The sequence below is a fragment of the Eschscholzia californica genome, unplaced genomic scaffold (assembly GCF_041429995.1).
Source record: "Eschscholzia californica isolate CP2 unplaced genomic scaffold, dmEscCali1.0.p SCAF_1, whole genome shotgun sequence".
NCBI lineage: Eukaryota > Viridiplantae > Streptophyta > Magnoliopsida > Ranunculales > Papaveraceae > Eschscholzia > Eschscholzia californica.
The window spans coordinates 67,066,295-67,088,099 of record NW_028238198.1 but is presented as its reverse complement, the minus strand read 5'-3'; the positions used below and the strand labels follow the sequence as shown (position 1 = coordinate 67,088,099).

The window sequence follows — 21,805 nt, the reverse complement described above, 5'->3', positions numbered from 1 at the left end:
AAATTCATTCATATGTCCAACACCATGATCTATACTCACTCGACGAGCTTGATATAAAGTCTTTTAGGTTGTGTTTGATATCAGGGAAACAATTCCATGGAAATAAAAGAGTTTTCATAGAAATATTTCCATGGAACGTGTTTCACGGAAATACAAATTCCTTTTTTTTTGTTGTCATTTGTTATTTCGTGGAATTGAGAAATTTTGTTGTTTTTTTGTTGAACTATCAGATATATTGAGGTTGTGGATGTTAACCATCGAGTTTTTGCCGAAGATGATGCAGTCATCGGCGAACAGTAAGTGGGAGATAGTGAGATTTGGATTGTTGGTAGGAAACCCCAAGAATGGGGTTTGGCTAGAGTTGGAAGAGAGGAGTTTGCTAAGGCCTTCCATGGCCAAAGTGAAGAGGAAAGGAGATAGCGGGTCACCCTGTTTGATGCCCCTGGAAGGGAAGAAGGTGGGACCTGGACGACCGTTGATGAAAACGGACATAAAGGCGGTGGAGATGCAGTTGGAGATCATATTAAGCCAGTGATCCGAAAAGCCCAACCTCCTCATAATATCTACAAGAAAAGACCATTCGACCCAGTCGAAAACCTTAGACGTATCTAATTTAAGGTCAAAGTAGTCTGTGGATCCTTTCATTTTTTTAAAGGAGTGGATACGTTCTTGACCGATAATGATGTTATCAGATATTTGTCTCCCGGGGACATAAGCAGCTTGGAAGGGAGATATGATGGGGTTAAGGTTGTATTTTAATCTCTCAGATAAGATTTTAGTAATAATTTTGTAAGTGAAATTTTGTTGTTGGTAGAGAACTAATTTCTGTAGAATTGATTATAATATTACTCTATATTCTTCAAAAATATGAACGAAAACATTAATTAATTTTTACAGAAAAAGTTTTAATGTAAACAAATCCACAAAATCCAACCTAATTACTAAGAAAATCTGAAGTCAGAACTTTATCTAAAGTAAATAAACACTACTTTAGCAAAGTAAACAAAAAAAAAATTAACATACTTCGAAAAAAAGTACACATAAAACAATTTCGAAAATAGTTTCTAATTTATAGGTATAAAAGTGACGAGGGATTTTTTAAAAGAAAATATAGTAATAAATATAGGTTCAAGTATCCAAATATATTGAAACACTATTTCTTTGATTCCCGTGAATTTTAATTCCTAGGGTGGAGCCAGGAATTAAAGTGGGTATTTCACGCAAGGAATGAAATTTCAGTTTCGATAGAATTTTCGGTCAGTCCACAAAAGTGGAAACGTTTTGTGGAAACGTTTCGGTCTATGTGGAAATTTTACAAATCTGCAGAAATGTTAGTTTCCTTATCAACGTCTCTTTAGTATGAAATGTTATATCTTATAGGCCTAATATGCATTGGAGTAGTTAAGTTAGGGGCTAAATTGAATTATTCACCTCTGATAACCCTAAAACACTTAAGTCAGGGGTTAATCTTTGATAAAATAGTTAGTTTAGGAGGTAAATAGAATTGTTGTTAACCTACTATCTTCACTTAAATAATTATTTAGGGGTTAAGTAAAAAGATGACCTTCAAGAAATAAAATAAATATCGGGTTAAGGCGCCCCTCAAAATTGTTACTGGCACCCCTACAAGGCATTGGGACAGTGAATGAAAGGGGTGTCGGATAACCTTTGTAGGGGTATGTTTAGCATTATTTTTTTGAGAAACCCATAACCCTAATCCTTTTTTTCTTCAGCCGCGCCTCTCCCTTTTCTTCTTCAAGAAGAAACCCTAACCCCTTTCTTTTTCTTCTTCTTCACCTTAATTCCACCCTTACAATCTGAAACCCTAAGCTATGAAGAAGAAAGCAAGAAGATATGATGAAGAAATCAAGAAAAAAACGATGAAGAAAGTGAAATTTTGAATGATTTCGATCGAAATTATACAAGAAAACTTTGTAAGTGATGTTTCGTTTGCCTAATCTGGAAAAAACCGACATATTTCAGCGAAATATGTCGATTTTTCATCCCTTGATTTCACGAAAACAAATTCTCAGGGAAATTGAAACCATGAAAATAAAATTAATATCAAATGGTGGAAATATCTATTTCCATGGAAATTCTTTTATTTTCATGGAAATAGGAGATATCAAACACAACCTTAAACATTTGTATTAGGACAAGATCAGATTGTAAAAGATTTATAGTATGAGGAGTTAGGTTTCAAATACCCGACAGAAAGTTAAAAAAATCGAATAGAGGCAGAGTTAATTCTTGATTCGACAATAAAAATAAAGGTGGTATTTGAATCGAGAGACATAAGAGAGAATTCTCTTTGCTTTGTAAGTTTTTATCATTGATAAATCAAAATAAAATTTTTATCTCTTTCTATTCACCAATTCTTTTCACAAACATCATTCCTAAATTTGAGAAACATTTTGATTCATATTGTAGTATTATGGAGTTGATAACTATTAAACTATGAAGACGAAACATAGTACAATGATTATTTTTTGGAAGTATGGTACCATGATGTTGAGAAGGCATAAAGGGAACAAACAAACAATTTGCGAGGGAACATTATTACTTGAATTTTGAAAGAAAAACTCTTAATAAACTCTTGACAACAATTTGACTATTTAGCTGTGCATCTACCTACCGCAAGTCTCAAATTCGACGATAGAATTGAAATCCATCACTTATTGACTTGTGTAGGTGATGTGAATAAACTAATAAAGTAAAGGTATGGTTAGACTTTGGGTGCTTCTAAAGGCACCGGGCCAAAATGTTGTTAGCATCCATCTTTGTTAGCACCATGCCTAACCACTCTTTTCTCTAATGGCACCAACCAACTATGTAGGCACCGGTCTTTTCTCTGTTAACCCTAACCCTATCCATTACCTTCTTAAGAACAAACCCAATGTTATCACCATTTTCTTCAAATCTCTCACCAAAATTATCCTTTATAAAACTCCCATTGGTCTTATCTACCTTTTTCCTAGGGTAAGGAGATTCAACTTGATGATCCACCACAATACTCAACCGTTTTTTACCCCCAATAAAACTTTTCTTAGAACCAGCTTCCTTTCTCTTCCTCTATAAAACTCCCATCGGTCTTATCTCCTTCTTTCTCTCATCAAGTTAGAGTAATGGGATGTTTCAATTGGATGGTGGGGTTGCTGTATTGGACTTTTTTTTTCATCAACTTCATCAGATGATACCTAAACAGAGAAACAACTCTAGAATGTCTGACTACTGTGAAGAAGTTGCCATTTTTTATGATGTCTCTACTAATTTTCAAGATCATCAACCCCAAATTAATCATAGGCCTAGACAGAGAAACTTCAACTCTTACCCAAGAAGGTACTTTTATACTGAAGATGTTGCTATTATTGAAGATGTTCCAACATCATCAACCCCAAATCCATCATCAGCAAAATCTTCAGAGAATCAATGGAAGAAGATGGGTATAAACCATCAACATTAAGAAAATTATATGGCAGGGAATGTGTTTCAAGTTTTAGGTCATATCACTTCAATTATATTGGTTGGTGATGATATCAATGTATAGTGCAAGAACTAGTTCCTATTGGTCGGTGATGATATCGATTTCAGTAGTAAAATCGATTTTGGAAGGAACGAGTAGGATATGAATCACTGAAGGAGAAGGATGTTTAGTTGTAGAAGTCAAATCTCAAGAATAGATGAGATGCGTTTTGATTTGGTACAATATCCAAATCAATATGTCTGGTTTTGAAGTTGGACGAACTGGTAATGCCGGTGGTATATCCTTTGGTTTCTCATCTCTCTGTCTTAATGAATCTAACAGCTCTTCCAGTGAACTAGGAACAACACTACTGGTAGTTAATCGACGGAGCCATCGTCATAATCCAAAATCAAACTCTTCTTTCTTTACAATCTTTCATTTTTCTCACTCTAAAACCTCAAAATCGTGAACTCAAACTTCTTGTAGAGTTCTTCCTTGAATTCAGTTACTTGAACCTAAAAATCTTAATTTATGAAATCTTCAAACTAGCCGAAGGCAGAAACTAGAGAGAGAAAGAGAGATGGAAGAAGGAAACGAAGGTGAACGTCACCCACATTAAAACCAGGTGCTTATAGAGACCTAGGGTCAATGGCCATTGACCCAAGTCAATAAAATTTCCGGATGCTAACAGTCTTTTGGCCCGGTGCCTTTAGAAGCACCCTTAGACTTTTATGTCCTAAGATAGCCTTAAGAATTTTTATGACCCGGATCCAAGATATTCGTAAAGAAGATAATTCTAGTACATAATTATTTCTTTTTCGCCCCCTACTTTATGACCAGCTTCCTTCTTGCCCCCTTATTTTTCTTAAATTCAAATTTGACCTCTTTTTAAAGTAAATGTCATAACTACCCTTCCTAATTTTAAAATAAAATATAAAAAAATGAGTTATTTCCACCTCACCTCTCTATCTCTCCACCTCACCCCTCTCTTCTCCGACGAAGGTCGCCTACCGAATTTTTTTTCGACCGACGACGACCTTCAAAAAAAAAAAAACTCTTCTCTCTGAACACTCCCGCGAAGGGATAGTCGAAGGTCTGTTTCGAACAGACCTTGAAATCTGTTCGGGACAGACCTTAGACCTTCGAAGGTCTGTTTCAGATCTGTTCAAAACAGACCTTCGAAGGTCTAGTTCAACAGACCTCCGGCGAAGGAAAACCCCTTCGTCGGAGTGTTTAGAGAGAGAGAGAGGAGAATCTTTTTTTTTTTTTTTAATGTTTGAAGGTCGCCGACCTGAAAATTTTTCGCCCGACGACTTTCGTCGGAAAAGAGAAGTGAGGTGGAAATAACTCAGTTTTTTTATATTTTTATTTTGTAATTAGGAAGGGTGGTTATGGCATTTACTACAAAAAAGGAGCTAAATTTGAATTTATGAAAAATGGATGGTCAAGAAGAAAGCTGGTCACAAAGTATGGGGCCAAAAAGGAAATAACTCTTAATTCATTTATTTATTTATAACACGACCATTTCATATTACAGTGTAATAATTCTTAGAACATCTTCAGTGCATTACTCAATCTTAAAAACTATGAGTGTCACTTATCATCTTTAGAATCTTTTCTTTAAGACTTCCTCCAATAGAACATTCTATTTTGATCTCTAAGGTGACGTGTCGAGAGTGGAATAAAGATATCTTAAGAGTACACTCTATTTCTAGAGTGCCCTCTTGAAAAATCTCTAATTGTCCAACTCATCGATAATTGATTTTCAACGGAGTAATAGAAACCGAGTCTTCTATATTTTCTAAATAACTAATAATTTATTCAAAAAAATAACTATGCCACACAAGTAAATAAGATAAGTCTAGAGTTTTGCATTGAAGACAAAAAATATTGACGATCTCTATTTTCGTTACCTAGAAGTGAAAACTTCAATTAGAACTTGAAACAAATGATAAATAGAGTTTTTTTTAGAGTTTTGCATTGGAGATGATGCTCTTCTAAACGATTGTACCCAAACGAGTTAGGGTCGAGCTCTCTACAGCCAACCCGCCGAAACTCTGACCCTACTTTAGCCAAACTGGCCAGGTATATCCTATCGGACATTAATTCTTGGTGAGCTGGCATATATTAAATCTACGTCACTCGGGCCATACCCGGTTACCCATATATAATAAAAGTCCAGAACTTCCTTTCTTTTCCAACACTCGCGGCTGGACACTAAAACAGTACCTCTCTCTCCTCTCTCTGTCTCCTCTCTCTCTCTCTCTCTCTCTAATATTTTCATTTCGCCGGAAAGCCAATCTGATATAAAAACATGGTTCCCACTTTTGCTACCTTGTAAAACAAGTTACTTCCATTTCTTTCTTCTTCTTCAAAATCTCACCATTCATTTCTCCTTGGACGCCATTACTTATCATCACTTCCCCAATTTCATTCCTCACTATCTATCTAGGTCGAATAATCTTTCATCTTTCAGATTCAATTTCTGAGTAAAATCATTATGGCTTTATCTGCTTCTGATCTTCCAACGATCTATTCATTGATTGCCAATTCTCTTAGCGGAGATCAAAACTTGCGTAAACCTGCTGAAACCGCTCTTTCACAGTCTGAAAGTAGACCTGGATTTTGTTCTTGCTTAATGGTAATCTTTACCTCTTCTTGATCATCTGATTCTGTTGTTTTCTTCTCATTTTGAATTGAAACTTGTCGTATGTATCAAATTGATACTGAAGAAGATTATTGTTATAATGCAGGAAGTGATTACGGCAAAGGATCTGGTTTCTCAACCTGATATTCGTCTTATGGCTTCAGTTTATTTTAAGAATAGCATTAATCGGTATTGGAGAACTAGGCGTGACTCACAGTAAGGAGATTTTTTTTTTTTTTGCAGTTCTTCCTTCTTTTGTTAAAAACTAGTAAAATTGTTTGGTTTAGTTTATGTTTAATAAGTTGAGAATGCTAAGAATTGTTTGTTGATTTCATATTCATTTTTAGGCTTATAGTTTAGTAGGTTGACAACATAATGGGAAAACCTCACTTGAGTTATTTGATGGCATAGGAACTTTAGCTTATTACAATTTGCATATATGATGGTTATTGGTGATATACTAGTCGTGCAACCCGAAAAACAGCTATGAAAAGGAATCAGTGACCATTGATTCTATTTGAGTACCAATTCACAGCATTGATTTCTTGGTTAGGAACGAGTAAATAGTTATGTGTATAATAAAAGTGTGAAGCGAACTCTGAGCAGTTGCGATAGGGTCGAAGTATATGTTAAGTTCCAAAGGTTTGAAACATACTTCGTACTATTGGTAAAGTATGAACTTTAACTGGTCCCGAGTCCCAACTTCCGAGATATGAACAACCATGTTACATTGTTAGGTACTTAAGTTTCTCCTGTTTTATATTATTCTTAATCTTTTTATCTTTTAGACGGTTAATTTAACTATTTGGGATTGTAGAGAATCCAGTCCCTCGCATCCATATCTTTAAAACCTTATAGACTTATAGTAATTCTTTATTGCAGAGGAATAAGCAATGAAGAGAAGATACATTTGAGACAGAAACTATTATCGCACATGCGAGAAGAAAATTATCAGGTGATTTAGTCTTGTGTATTCTACAACATTTTATCTGAGACCTTGGGTTAATGTGGAATATTTTGATTATTTCCTTTACACTCCTGTCTTCCCCTAAGTTAGTTTCTGTACCATTAGAAAGAGGGGAAATGATTTTGCGATTCTCTACACTACAGATGCAGTAACATGCTAGAAGAATTAATTACATCACACTTGAATCTTGTTTGAAGAAAGTAGTATAATAGCGAAAGGGAAAGGGTACAAAATATTGTTGGATGCAACATTTTTCAAACACTGGTAATAAAGTAGTATGATAGCCAACAATTACTCATTTGATTTGTACCTCTCCCACAAAAGATTAGAGGAACTTTTACTTAATCTCATCCATGGAATTAATGTTCTACTGAAGCAACACAAGGACACAATTACCGTAGAAGTAGTCAAGTAAACATCTTGGAAATTTGTTGCTTCCAATTATTCATTTTTATCAAGAGAGATATTATTATGTGCAGTCTGGATATGTGTCGATGTGTTAAACAATGAAAATCCATCAGTGTTTTTCAGTATGTTAAGCAAATTATTTGAACACCAAGATATCTTTTTGTTTTTGAATTAGGGCAAAAGGAATATGTTCTTCAAATTAGCTGCTCTACGTGTCTAATTGAGTAACCTTGAGGATTCTTGATCCATTTTAGTCATAAAAAATGTAAAACCTTTGCATGTTTTGCTCAATGCAGATTGCTGTTCAGCTGGCTGTTCTAATCTCCAAAATTGCTCGCATTGATTATCCAAAAGATTGGTACAGCTCCTGCTATTACATCTACTTTTTTGTATTTGTATAGCTACAATCTGCTGCATGACAAATAAGTAAAAAACATTGCCTTATGGAATTTGGGTATCTTTCAAATTCTGCTGCTTGATGGAAACATCTCTTTCTTTTTGTATTTTTTGCCATAACTGATACAAATACTTTACATACTTCTTGGGTACTTACAGAGTTACAGTCCTTTTAATGGATGAAGTGTGAGAACTTGTAGATTGGTTATACTTGAACAGTTCTTGCTAGGACCATACAGGCATAAAATGTATACTTACGAAAAAAGTAAATATATATACATATATATATATATATATATGTCATTATTTCTACAGCCGTGTCCTCCTATTGAGTTTTGTAGGTTGGTGCATTTAAAACCTACGGTTGTCAATGTTAGATATTTTCACCAGATTTGAGAGACTGTAAAAAAAAGATTGTATAGTGGTTCGAAAATAGAGGTAGAGAAAATTTATGTGAGATCTTCCTTGAAGAGTTGGAAGTGTTACGTGGGAATTTTACGTTTTCATTTGATCTGGAATGTGGTTTACTACTTTGCTTTGCAGTTGTTTAGAAACAAGCACAGCCAAACTTTGAACCCTTGATTTATGTTAATTTCCCGATTAACTCATAGAATTGATTGATGAATTTGATGGTGAATTCAGTGTTAGAGTATGCGAAGTGATAAAGTTCTCTTTTAGTCTCTTTCACTTTATTTATCACTGATTTACTAAGTACAGAAATTTAGTTTCTTCTTGAAATTACATTTTTATTAGGTTGTACACTCATTGATGAAATTGTTCATTCAGGCCAGAGATCTTCTCAGTTTTAGCACAACAGCTTCAATCAGCAGATACACTCACTTCTCACAGGATCTTTATGGTTCTCTTCAGAACCCTGAAGGAGTTGTCTACCAAGCGCCTTACTTCTGACCAAAAGAACTTCGCAGAGGTAATAACTGTGCTTGTACCATGTTATTATCATGTTAATCCAGTAGTTAACTTCACTTGTACTCTCATTCAAAGAATGAAGTTGCGGTTTCGGTGGAAATTTAGGTAGGCATGACCGAAATATTTCGAAATTTATTTCCTTGCTTTCATTCTTTATGTTACATTATCAATTTCTGTGTCAACTATCAAGAACGGAACCTAATATATAAAATGATGAGCGGTCTAAATTATTCCTATTACAGATATCCTCCCATTTTTTCGAGTATATTTGGCGCCTTTGGCAGAGTGATGTGCATACGATACTGCATGGATTCACTGCTCTTGCACAAAATGTTGTGGAGAATCAAGAAGAATTGTATTTGACTTGTGAAAGATGGTTATTATGCTTGAAGATAATAAGACAGCTAATTGTTTCAGGATTTCAAAGTGATGCAAAATCTCTTCAGGTTGTTAAGTGTTGCTTATCAACTTTCAGTTGGCTTAATATTATTATTATTTACTCTCCACGTTGCAGAGAGCTATAACCATTCTCTATTTTGCTTCTCTAGGAGGTCCGGCCAGTTGTGGAAGTGTGCCCTGTTCTCCTCAATGCCATCCAGTCACTTCTTCCGTATTGTAAGTCTTTTTTTCCTTTTCTCTTTTATCCCCTCTACCCCCCATTCTAGAGATTTTAAGCACATATCACAAGTCTCTTTTGTCCTCCATCAACTTATCTTGAAAGGTGAGTTTTAGACATTAGAGTTTCTTCATTATATTTGATCTTAAGTAGAGGGCTTAATCAGTCTGTGCGGAAACTACCCAACTCGCGTAATTGGTGGCCGAATCTCACCTGACACGACTAAAAATCTTGCTTGTGTTGACCATGAAGGAACGAGCCTTGTCGTGCCAAAGATCTCCGCCCATTAGCATGTGGCTCAAAGTTCACAATTGACCCCTCAATCTAGCACGAGACATGACCCATGAGGAAAACACACACACACACATACACACGACGCAACCCAATTTTTATATTAAGACATTTAGTTGTTTCCTTTTGTCTGTTCTATTTAAATTTAATTATTATTTTTAAGTGTTTAATCAATATTAATATATAGCTAAAATATGTCTTAAAATGAAATCACCACGTAGCATAAATTGAGGTCAAGAAAAAATAAATAAGCTTAACAGTAAGGTTATACTACTAAACAAAGCAGACTTGTATGTTCCAGTTCAACATTGGCATTTGGTACATTAAAAACATTTGAAACGGGAGGGACGGGAGCTGGTAATTTGACATGTTGGCCTGCACCAAGCCATGCCATGAAGCGTTTTATAGTAATGGGTTGTGTCGTCCATATATGTTGTTTTCTTGCAATGTGCCAGCCGTGAAGTACACCTTTGACACCTCAATTGATGAGTCATGAGCATAATCATTAGTATATGTTCCAAACTTGAAGACTTGAAGTTGGCTGTGGGACTTCATTGCTCTTCAGATAGTAATTAATTTACAGGCGAGTTTTTTTTGTTCACACTTGCTCCACACTGCAGGTTCATCTCTCCAGGAGCAACATAAAAAGTTTCAGAAATTCGCGGAGACAGCATGTGTGAAACTGATGAAAGTCTTAGTCACATTACAGAGCAGACACCCATATTCCTTTGGTGACAAATGTATTCTTCCACCTGTCATGGACTTCTGTTTGAGTAGGATTTCAAATCCTGAACCCGAGGTAGGATCTTTCGAGGAATTCTTGATTCAGTGTATGGTCATGGCGAAAGCCATACTGGAATGTAAAGAATACAAGCGGAGTCTCACTGGTCGTGTAATAAATGAGAGCGGGAATACATTTGAGCAGATGAAGAAAAACATATCCGGAGCTGTTGTAGACATACTAACCTCTCTATTGCCCAATGAGCGTGTAGTGCTCTTGTGTAACATTTTGATACGGAGGTAATATAGTTTCAAACCATATTCTCGCTTAAATTTCAATTTTCAATAATATTTTTACTTTTTGTTCGTTCTGACTTCTAACTTCAAATAATTCGAGTTTCCAGTCGCTTCCAAATTTTTCGTACACGGGAAATCTCTTCCCCAGTTTCACTATTTCCTTCCTATGATAAGTAATATTATCACGAGTTTATTAAGTTTCTTCATGTGGATGCAAACTTATAAAGTTATAGAGGAACTACACTAGTTTGTTAGCTCTTTATTTGTCACACAATCACATCATTATGTACGAAATTAAAATTTAGAAATGCATTATTATGTGGCTAGGTTTGATAGTAAGTTCTTTGGAAATGGCTTCATCCCCACCAGATCCTAAGAAAAGTAAAAACAACTCTATGGGCGGAATAATGTTAGAAACCGAACTCTTTGTCAAGCCCTATGTAGTTGATCTCGGTCTCGGTCCGGCCGAAGGCCGAGACCGAGATGAGGTCGAGACAACATGTATAGTTAATCATAAATAATATGTACGAAGTGATAAGTTCAACTCCTTGGCTCTTCATTACCTCATAATTTTCCGGCCTGTAAACATAAAATTACTCCAATCATTCATCATAAACAAAATCCTATTATAGTTAACTTCAATAGTGCAATAAAATAAGTAAATAACGCAGTTCATAATTTACAATCATTCAATAACTAATAAGTAATAAGTTTAGTATTTAGTAACTAGTAGTACTCTAATCATCATCTTCAATTTCCATAATGACTAGTAGTTCAATAAAATAAGTAGTATACTGTTCGGATGTAAAATTTCCAAATAAATTAGAAGTCTATGTCTCGGGTCACGGTCTGCCTCGTCCGAGATAGCCGAGAAACTCGGTCAAACCCTAACTCGGAATCTCTGCCGAGTCTCGTCTCGAGAGAGGGCCGAGATCGAAACGAAACCCGAGATTCTCGGCCGTCTCGGCCGTCTCGGCCGAGACCAACTACATAGGTCAAGCCTTTTTTTTTTTTACTGCCCCTAGCTCTTGGAAATTTGAATTGCAAACAAACAACTGGACCATGCTTATTTCCCAAGAACCATCCAACTCTATGGAAATGGTGTGCTTTCAGACACCCCATCAGATTTTGAACTCCCCAAGTGCTCCTTCGGATCTGGTTATAAGTTCTTTCAAAAATGTTTTTCTAACTTATGTTCTGTGTTGGTAACTCCTTCATAGGTATTTCGTGCTCACAACAAGTGATTTGGACGAGTGGTATCAAAACCCTGAATCCTTTCATCATGAGCAAGATGCCGTCCAGTGGACAGAAAAGCTGAGGCCATGTGCTGAAGCTTTATATATAGTTTTGTTTGAAAACCATAGTCAGGTTAGAAAATCTTCTTGGTATTCAGTTATTCTGCGCAGTGGAATGATTGTGTATATAATTATTTTAAGTTAAGCATGAATATAGGATTGTGGGTAAATGACCGCTCTTTTCACTTTTCAGCTCTTAGGTCCCGTGGTTGTATCCATTCTTCAAGAAGCAATGAGTAATTCGTCAACTTCAGAAACAGCAGTCACTCCAGGAATGCTTCTGAAGGATGCTGCTTATGGTGCTGCTGGACATGTATACTATGAGCTCTCAAATTATCTTAACTTCAAAGATTGGTAGGTTTACATTTTTCTTTTGTCTTGTTTTCTTCTATCTTTAGGTTCTCCCAGAGGAAGGCCTATGTTGTTCTTTCTATGATATATTTTATCTTTTGATCAGACATCTTAGAGTTTTATGCAAGCATTTGCTGTCGTATTTACATTATTTTTTGAACTCCAACATATTACGTTTGCACTACGCGGTATAGCTGCTCCCAGGGTAGTTCATACTTCATAGTATTATAATTAAAACTGTAACCTAACACTAATAATGACTTCTCTGTACTTTTTGTGTTAAATTTAACGCTATTTTTATGTATTGGTGTGGCTTGTATCTTTCACATCAATGTTGTGATCTTCTTCTTTGCAGGTTCAATGGTGCTTTATCCCATGAACTCACAAACGAACACCCAAATATGCGCATTATTCGTCGAAAAGTGGCCCTGATACTGGGCCAATGGATATCCGAGGTGAAGTAGTTTTCTCAGTTCTATTGTATTTGAATTTTATACTGGTTGATGTCTCATATCTGGATGTTATTGTTTATGAAGCATTTTGTCATCAGTCTGTGTCCATACTTCTATCGCTAATCAGAGCTGAGATGTTATTTCCCTTTTCCCAACTTATACTTTTTTTCCAAATAAACAAATACTATTGTTATATTTTGTTTATATTTGAAGACTTTGCATCTGTTAAATGCTACGCGACTACGCGTTTCCTCTTACATTTGAAACAAATTCTATCTTTTTTATGTTGAATTCCCAGAAGAGTTACTTTTCCTCGTAAATTGTATTAGTTCATGGCTTCATGCATCTCCTTGTCCACCACCATCTCACCAACAACACTACCACCGCCGCCACCACGGCACATCTCCACCACTCTATTTTACCACCACCTTGCCTCATCACCACGTTACGCCATGTTAATATAGCATCACCTGCATGCAACTGAACTTATTCCTGCCTCGATGCATCTTCATTACCACCTCCACTGAACTCAATCACCTCTCCAACACATTACCACTATCGCTGACACCTTGTCAGTAAGTTTAATTGTCATGTTATACAACAGCATCAACTTGCAAACACTTCAGTTTCTTATCCTACTCACCACTATCGCCATGTTACATTGTCATAAGTAATCTTTGTTTCTTAGCTTCTAGCTTCTCATGAGTATAAACTGCTTTCCCTTGTGGTTGCACAATCCTGTTAATGAAGTGCTTCCGCATTAAGAAAGTGATGGGTCTTTCGAGAAAAAGAAGTAGTGCTAAATTTTACTGATTTTTTTTAATGTTAAATTAACATAACACATTAGAAAGCTAATCAAGGAGGATATAATTGATGAAGCCTTAGGATGTTCCACAATGGCCAAAAAGCCTATAAGCGCCGAGTGTCCATGAATCATGATTATTCAGTGTCGCTTGGTCTTATATTTGAGCACTGAGAAATGATTGAAAATGGTGGTCAATTTTGTGACTTCACGATAAAATATGAACGGCCGCTATTCCTGGACTCTGTAAGAAGAGTGTCTTTTTTACAATTCTCCACAACCTTAAGACGATGGACCTGTTTAACGACACTTTCTTTTTTTCTAAATCTATGATTGTCTGACAGTCGTGAATGAACTTATTATTGAGGATGATGGAATTTCAATGAACTTGGGCTTCTGATGCTTCTCTTCTGACAGATTAAAGACGATATGAAAAGACCGGTTTACTGTGCGTTGATCCGATTGCTTCAGGATAAAGACTTAGCTGTTAGGGTATGGTGCTCATTCTTCCCTATCAGAGTGTTATGTTCCTTGCTGGTTTTCATTTTACAGCCTCATATTATAACCCTAAGCTACTGACTTCTAGACTTGCTTCACATTTAATTCTGTTACTTGTTTCATTTTTTCAGCTGGCTGCATGTCGATCTCTAAATTTTCTTATTGAAGATGCAAATTTCTCTGAACAAGATTTCACGGATCTTCTTCCTACATGTTGGAGTTTATGCTTTAATTTGATAAATGAAGTGCAGGAGTTTGATTCAAAGGTTAATTCTTGGAACTGGTTTTGTTTACTGTTAACTATTTCAATCAGTATTTTTTTTTTCAGACCAAAGTGAAGGAGTTTGTTATCTCTTGCTGTTTTTTGTTGATCTTCATGTGTTACTGACGTTTTACCTTCTTTTCTCTATCTCCATTAGATTGATCACAATAATTGATTGGGAACTTGTTTTAGGCAGTCTAGCCCGGGAACTTAATTATGCCCTAACTACAATAAGAACTGCTAGGATGTCCTTCAATTTTCTCTTCCTACTCTCAACTTCTATTCTGTTTGACAAGGTGATAACCTTTTTGTTGTCAGTGAAATAATTAAATTTGTCATTAAGGTTTGGACAAATGTCACTTGTATGGAATGTTATTCATGGAGAAAACAAGTTCCCGGCCGAGAAGATTATTATATTGCCCTTTTGGGCGTTTATGATTGGACATACATGTTATTTGAATTTGAGTGCCTTACTGCCTTTTGTATTAAACGATTCCAATGTTGGATGAAACACAGAGCAGCCGTAAAGTCTTGGAATTGCAATTCATGGTTTCTCATTATATTCAATAAGGAATATTGCTAGTGTTCTTAGGTTTTGTTTACTTCGTCACTATTTTCCGACCTTGTCCTTTGACTCCTTTCATTCGTATCTGAACTTCTTAAACACATTCTATTTACAGGTTCAGGTTTTGAATTTAATTTCGGTGCTTATTGCACATGTTAATGGAACTATTCCATTTGCAAACCAACTGGTGGAGTTTTTCCAAAAGGTATAGTTTAACTTGAATTCGTTGTAACAAACATTTGTGAAGTGCTTGTCAGGAAAGCTTTGTATGCCTAATGATCTTATGTTTTTGCATTATATTTATTTTGACAAGATTTGGGAGGAATCTACTGGGGAAAGTCTACTACAGATTCAACTTCTTGTGGCACTAAGGAATTTTGTGGGTTTACTCAATTATCAGTCACCTATTTGCTACAACATGCTACTACCCATTCTCCAGAAGGGCATTGACATTAATAGCCCCGACGAGCTCAATCTCCTCGAAGATAGTGTGCTGGTTAGACACACGTTTTTATTTTTATTATTATTTTTTTTACTAGTAGCGGTTGGAAATATTTTACATAGCTGACATCTAAAATGTTCTGCAGCTATGGGAAGTGACCCTTTCTAATGCTCCTTCGATGGTGCCCCAACTGTTGAGCTTCTTCCCATACCTTGTAGATATAATGGAAAGAAGCTTCGATCATTTGCAGGTTAACTTACTTCAAACCAACTTCTCTCCAGTAACATATATTCCTGTGATTCTATCTTTTGTGGTCTAGCTTCAGCTTTTATAGTTTTCTCCAAGGAATGAAATTTCGGTTTCAGTGGAAATTTCGATCGGTCCAAAAGTGGAAACGTTTCGTAGAAATGTTTCGGTCAGTGTGGAAATCTTACAAATCTACAGAAATGATAGAAATATGATGCAATTATGTATAACTAGATTATTAAACCATAATGAAGCATAAAAATGATGTTTAACATTATCTATTAGTTTGAGGGAGTATTAACAATTACACAGTTACTTTCGGGGGTAAATTGAATAATTTTTTGGCTATAACACCCAAAAGATAAAATTCTTACTAATAATAATTAACAAGCTATGTTAGTTTGAGAAGGTATCGTCAATTACACAGTTATATTAGAGGTGTTAGTAAGAGAAAATCAATTTAGGCAGTTAAGTCAAGGCGTAAATCACACAGTTATATTAGAGGTGTTACTAAGATAAAATCAATTTAAGACCATGGAAAACATAACATAAAAATCAAGAAAGATCTAAGAGAAATGAAGATGAAAAAGACGAAGAAATGGATATGTTTCTAGTATTAGTTTCTCCGGTTTTTTGCTAGACTTCTACTATGTCGGTCGAAATTTCCATCATGTCGGTGGAAATTTCGATATTTCCCACAACTTCGGTGGCATTTCGATCATGTCGGTGGAAACTATGCAGGAAATAGTTGCAAGTGTTACTTCGTGCACCTAATGTCATTTTAAGAAACGTTTCGCGAAATTTCGGGAAGTTTCATTCCTTGGTTTTCTCACAGTTCATCTTCACATATATTACCTCTTCCACATTTGTGTTAGGCTTTTTTTTTTGTTCCAGTGATTGTTAAGTTCCAAAATTGTTTTCAGGGGATCAACTTCTGATAATGTGACATGGTCTTCAGTTCTGTTCTGACTTAAGATTTTTGTAGAGTAATTATGTAGTGACATAAATGGGAGAACTGTGCAGACATTTTATGATGACTTCATGAAGATGGAGCGCCTGCAAATAATTTGTAGCTCTATTTCTCTACTTGTTTGCTTGCGGAACATTTGTTACCTTATGTGTGTGTGTTATGTTTGGTACTAATTTCTTGTTTTTTTAAAATTTCAGTAGTGAGCAGGTAGATGGCAGTTGATTTTGTTTACAATTTTGTTGTATACTGTTACTGAATAAATATTTATTTTCCAATTTCAGGTTGCTGTCAGTATCATTGATGCCTATATAATTTTAGGTGGAAGAGAATTTCTGAATATGCATTCTTCATCTGTGGCTAAACTTCTTGATGCAATTGTTGGAAATGTGAACGATAGGGGGCTCGTCTCAACATTACCGGTCATTGAAACGTTAATTCAGGTATCTCAATCTGCTTAATTGTAATTTAACCTTTGCTTGCTTAGGTTTAATTTCTATAAATAAAAAAGTTTGCACCTTTGGAGCACTTGAGCTGGAAAGTTGGTGGTTTTGGTGAGGTCATCTGGTCATTTAGAGAGCACCCTTGCGGAAATCTGCTAATGAAGAAGATTTTTATTAATGTTGTAGTTCTACTTGCTTTTTTGCAGTGCTTTCCAATGGATGCTCCCCCGTTGATAGGTAGTACACTTCAGGTAATTGGGTTGTTTATTGGTCAGTGTAGATGTAGATTCTTGATAGGTAAAGTTATTAATATTAAGTAGTTGATTACTTTGTTCTCATCTTTCACTAGTGGTACTTCCCTTGCCTGACATATTTTTTTGATCCTATGGTAGAAATTAGTAGTGATATGTCTTAGTGGGGGAGACGAACGAGATCCTTTTAAGACATCCGTCAAGGCATCTTCTGCAGCTATTCTAGCACGAATATTGGTAACCAACACCAATTACCTTGCCCATTTAACGTCAGAACCATCAACATTTGTGGTTCTTCAACAGGCTGGTGTTTCAGTGGAGGAAAATTTGCTTCTTTGCTTGGTTGACATATGGGTTGAGAAGGTAATAATGCAACAACAAATTTCCATGATATTGAAATTCTTGAATCTTTCGCGATCTTCTACATTTTTATCTGTTTCTGGATTTATATTACTCTTACAATACCTAAAATCACCTATTCTATTTACTTCAAAAAATGAGTTCCTATTAATTCATGTACATATGGAAATTGGAAAATGGGTATTAGTTTCTTAAAAAAACGTAAAAGTCATAAAATTTTAATTATTCTCTGATCACCCATGACAAACAATTCGGAGAATTAATGACAGACAACCCATAAAGAAAAAAACAAATGTGTAATTAAGCTCCAAATTTCCAATTATTACTGGTAAGGTCCATGGGACTTGATGATTCCCAGATGACCTATGAAAGAAATAAGTTGAGAGTTCATCACCATGCTTTTGGATGCATAAACCCTCTAGGATTGTGATAGAAACAGATGAATTTTTTTTATCCACTCGTTCTGTAGAGAGTTAATGGCCTCGAGAAATTAATTTTGTAATGTTTTAGCAAGTTTCTAATTACTGCTTTAGAACTCATTGCTTTCGAAATTATATCTGAAACTTAATATCTACAGGTTATTCTTTATAAACCCCAACTTTTTTTCTTCCTCAATTTACTGCCCTCAGAAATCACCTCCATTCAAGTGCCGGGTGGGGATAAGATAATAATTAGTACAACTTTGTAGACCAGGGTTTTGTTCATGGTCTAAATCAATTTTCTTTTTAATGTATATATCTATCCTTTCATTTCAAATTAACTTTCAAATTTTAATATTGGCCCTATTCGTGGACTACAGGTTGACAATGTTACAGCGATTCAGAAGAAAGCTTTTGGTTTAGCTCTTGCTATTATTTTGACTTTAAGAGTACCCCAAGTCCTTGATAAACTTGATCAGATCCTAAGGTACTGCTTTAACTATGGTACTCTATACTAACTGCATCAGATAGCATTTTATTGAATCTCATGGATTACTTGTATTTAATTCATGCAGTGTCTGTACAAGTGTGATTATGGGTGATGACCTAAGTGAGGAAGAGTCCAGGTTAGGACCTTTCTTTTCGCTAAAAAGTGTACTCTTCTAAATTTCTTAATCTTACAATGCTTCTACTTTTTGCTGGAGTATTAATTGTTCGTTTTGATGTCAGCGGTGATAACGTAAGTGGTTCTGCGTCATTACCTGATGGTACTATTCCGAGTAAAGATTTTAGAAAGAGACAGGTAATTGTCTTTTCTTTTATAGAACACATCCTTGAGAGCAAAGTTAGCCATTAAGGTAGCAATTTTGATTCTCCCTCCTCAATCTGAGTTTGAAATCTGAATCTTTCTGAACCTCATCTGACAATTTGACTCTCAAAAGAGTTGGATATTAGATATCTATCTCGCAAAAAAGTCTGATACGAAAAGGTTTGAAATAGCTCAGAGTCGGACTCTTTGAGCGAGTCAGATTCGACAAGTTAGATTTTGAATCTGAAATTCTTAACAATCGCCATCTAAGGCGTCGAAATCGTATTCTAACTGACGATCATTTTCTCATCAGATAAAAGCTTCAGATCCTATTAAACAGCTATCGTTGGAGAACTCAGTAAAAGAAAACCTCCAAACATGCTCCTCAATCCATGGGGAGGCTTTTAATGCTGCCATTAGCAAAATCCATCCAGTTGCATTCAAGCAATTACAGCAGGCACTGAAGATGCAGTAGAGTCCCAGTAAATTCATCTGAAATTCATTCTTTACACAATTTTCTCAGCATATTCAAGTTTTACATGGTGAGTTACTCTGAACGATCCATTTATTTCATTCTTTCTACTTTGCCTATCTCTATGTTTCATCAACTATCAGGTCCGTTAAATTGATGAGCAAGTTTTTACATTTATCCAGGTGATTATTGAAGTTTCTACATTTTGTGACGAGGTTTGACATTCTCTTATTCGGCGAGCCAGTAGAATTTCTAGATTATTCATTTGAGATTGTTGTAAATTGTCTTGTGACTGAATGAGGATGAATAGTCACAGGCAAGTATTGTAAATATAGATTATCATCTTTCTCTCTATCTCTATCTCTTGTGCTGGTTTATAAAGCAATGGAGATGAGAGGTTCACAGATCCATAGCTTCATTTGTGACAGCAAATGGAATTTTGGGAGAAAGAGAAACAAAAAAAAAATGCAAAAGAAATGCATACTTAGGAACAAAATTTGATTTTGGGGGTTGATTTTGGTTGGGATTTGTTTTAGTTAGCTAGTCTGGATTTTGTTGAAGAACATTATTTGTAGTCAAATACTTAGGCAGTGTTTGTTTGACTTCAAGGAGGTCGATTCCTCTTTGAGTGTGTATTTTACATTGTTTTAGTATGAGCTTGAGTGTTTTTTTTGAGTTTTTGGTTAGTCGAATACTTGAGGTAAATATTTGATGTTATAGATCATGCTGGGTTTGAAATGAATGACAATTATGAAAACTAGATTTATTCATTTTAATGATAACCAAGATTGAAGATCCTCTTAATCGAAGGTTAAAATAATGAATTTTAGGACCCTGAGTGATTTAGCAAATAAGCAATTTTCAGTTTCTAACTTTCACTGTTCTAATTTACCCAATGGATTTAGAATATGTTCATTCAATGGGAAATTTTGTAAGGTGTTTAGTTGCTGTAAAAGATCTTTACATAGAATTGGTTTAGTACTTTAGGAATGCAGAAGGTCGTAGAATCGGGAGATGGGAGTGGAAATGGGTGGTAGTCTTGTGTGGGTTGATCAGTAAATTGAAATCGTGAAAACATTAAAAGTCTAATTTCTAGCTTCATGTCCTGAAACTCCACCGGATTTCAAGTTGACCCAAACCCCAGAGTGTTAGCCGGAATCGGTCCCTATATTTCTGCCAAATGAATTGAAACCCCAAATGAAGCAGAGAGAAAGAGAGAAGATGATGCTGATGGTCGTTAATGGTGGTTACATGGCAGTAGCCGTTAATGGTGATGGTGGTGGAAGAAATGAGAGGAGAAAGAACTCGTCGGCTAGTTAGCCATTGACCCTTCTTCAACAAAACAAGAAGATAAAGGACGTGGAGGACTGGAGGGGTAATTTTCAAAGTGAAGATAAAAAACGGAAAATGGGAAGTTGTTTAAAAATGGTCATTCCAAAACTGGACATCTTCGGTAGGGGTTGGCATATGAGCACCCAGGGATAGCCTCCCTTCGGGCTCGACGTGAGTCTGGTGTAAATCCAAAAAGGCTAATCGGGCAACCGGGTAATTCGGACGGGCAAAATTGGAAACCAAAGTCCGCCCATGCCCATTTAGATTGTCCGGTATATTGGGTTTTGGGCGATGGAGCAACCGGTCACTATATTGTGTTATTTCAGATGCCCTATTCTATTGTATAGTCCCACATTGACCCTTCTTAGTTGAGAAGAGTGGAGGAAGCTCTTATATGTGGTGGTAGCTTGGCGGTTAAGTGAAGCTTTGACGTTAATGCTATATGACTGAAATCATGTACACTTTGCACATGCTATTTGCCTATTTCAATCTTTTAGAGGGGCCTAACTGAAAACATCCCTGTTAACTGAAAACACCCTAACCGTTTTTAGGATTTAGAAAGTCTTCAAGAAATCTTTCCCTATATAAAAGGAAGGCTTGGGGAGGCAAATAGTTGTGAGTTTTATTCTAGTCGGAACTTCATGAAAGTTCTTCAGATTTGCTTCAGGTATTTAATCGTTTCTTCAACTTGTAGTAGTTATTAACTTTTTTATTTTACTATAACCTCGTTTACTTATTACTTTCTACATTTTTTTTTTTGGTTTGTAGTCAAGGGTTTAACCAACCTTGTTTAAATCATTCACCATCAATTTCTCATTATATTTGCATGTATGGGTGATATAATATTTATCGATAATGTTATTATTGTTTTGTTTTAATCAAATTAGAAAATTTATTGATCATAACAATTGATTTTTAGCATATTTTCCCAGCATGATTTAGTGTTAATTATGTTCTAATTACTTCCTAAACGTCTCATTTTCCTAATCTGTAAATAATGGAGTAACTAATTTCTTTCTAATATTCTTGTATATTATTTGCCCTAATAATTAACAACTAGTAATGCAGATTTTTCATCTTACTTCGATCCTAATTATTTATTGAGGAA

The 21,805-nt window shown here is 35.5% G+C and overlaps 1 protein-coding gene across 1 annotated transcript; it reads left to right on the top strand.

The window, feature by feature from the left end:
• Positions 1-5,643: 5,643 nt before the first annotated feature.
• LOC147568472 (ARM repeat superfamily protein) lies at positions 5,644-20,122 on the top strand. The gene is made up of 24 exons (XM_086654913.1): positions 5,644-6,104; positions 6,217-6,326; positions 6,993-7,065; positions 7,782-7,843; positions 8,668-8,809; positions 9,051-9,254; positions 9,357-9,423; positions 10,336-10,735; positions 11,953-12,100; positions 12,221-12,381; positions 12,734-12,833; positions 14,050-14,124; positions 14,262-14,396; positions 15,073-15,162; positions 15,271-15,453; positions 15,545-15,649; positions 16,897-17,055; positions 17,262-17,306; positions 17,448-17,669; positions 18,466-18,572; positions 18,661-18,711; positions 18,815-18,887; positions 19,207-19,435; positions 19,548-20,122. The coding sequence occupies exons 1-23, from the start codon at positions 5,964-5,966 to the stop codon at positions 19,366-19,368; spliced, it is 3,015 nt and encodes a 1,004-aa protein (XP_086511039.1). The 5' UTR covers positions 5,644-5,963; the 3' UTR covers positions 19,369-19,435; positions 19,548-20,122.
• The last annotated feature ends 1,683 nt before the right edge of the window (positions 20,123-21,805 follow it).

What these genes read in the sequence shown, in the direction of transcription:
- LOC147568472 (XM_086654913.1), top strand. Translation starts at nt 5,964, where the DNA reads ATGGCTTTATCTGCTTCTGATCTTCCAACGATCTATTCATTGATTGCC. An exon ending in TCATTGAAACGTTAATTCAG is followed by an intron (nt 17,056 to 17,261) that starts GTATCTCAATCT and finishes GCTTTTTTGCAG; the next exon opens with TGCTTTCCAATGGATGCTCC. An exon ending in CTAAGTGAGGAAGAGTCCAG is followed by an intron (nt 18,712 to 18,814) that starts GTTAGGACCTTT and finishes TTTTGATGTCAG; the next exon opens with CGGTGATAACGTAAGTGGTT.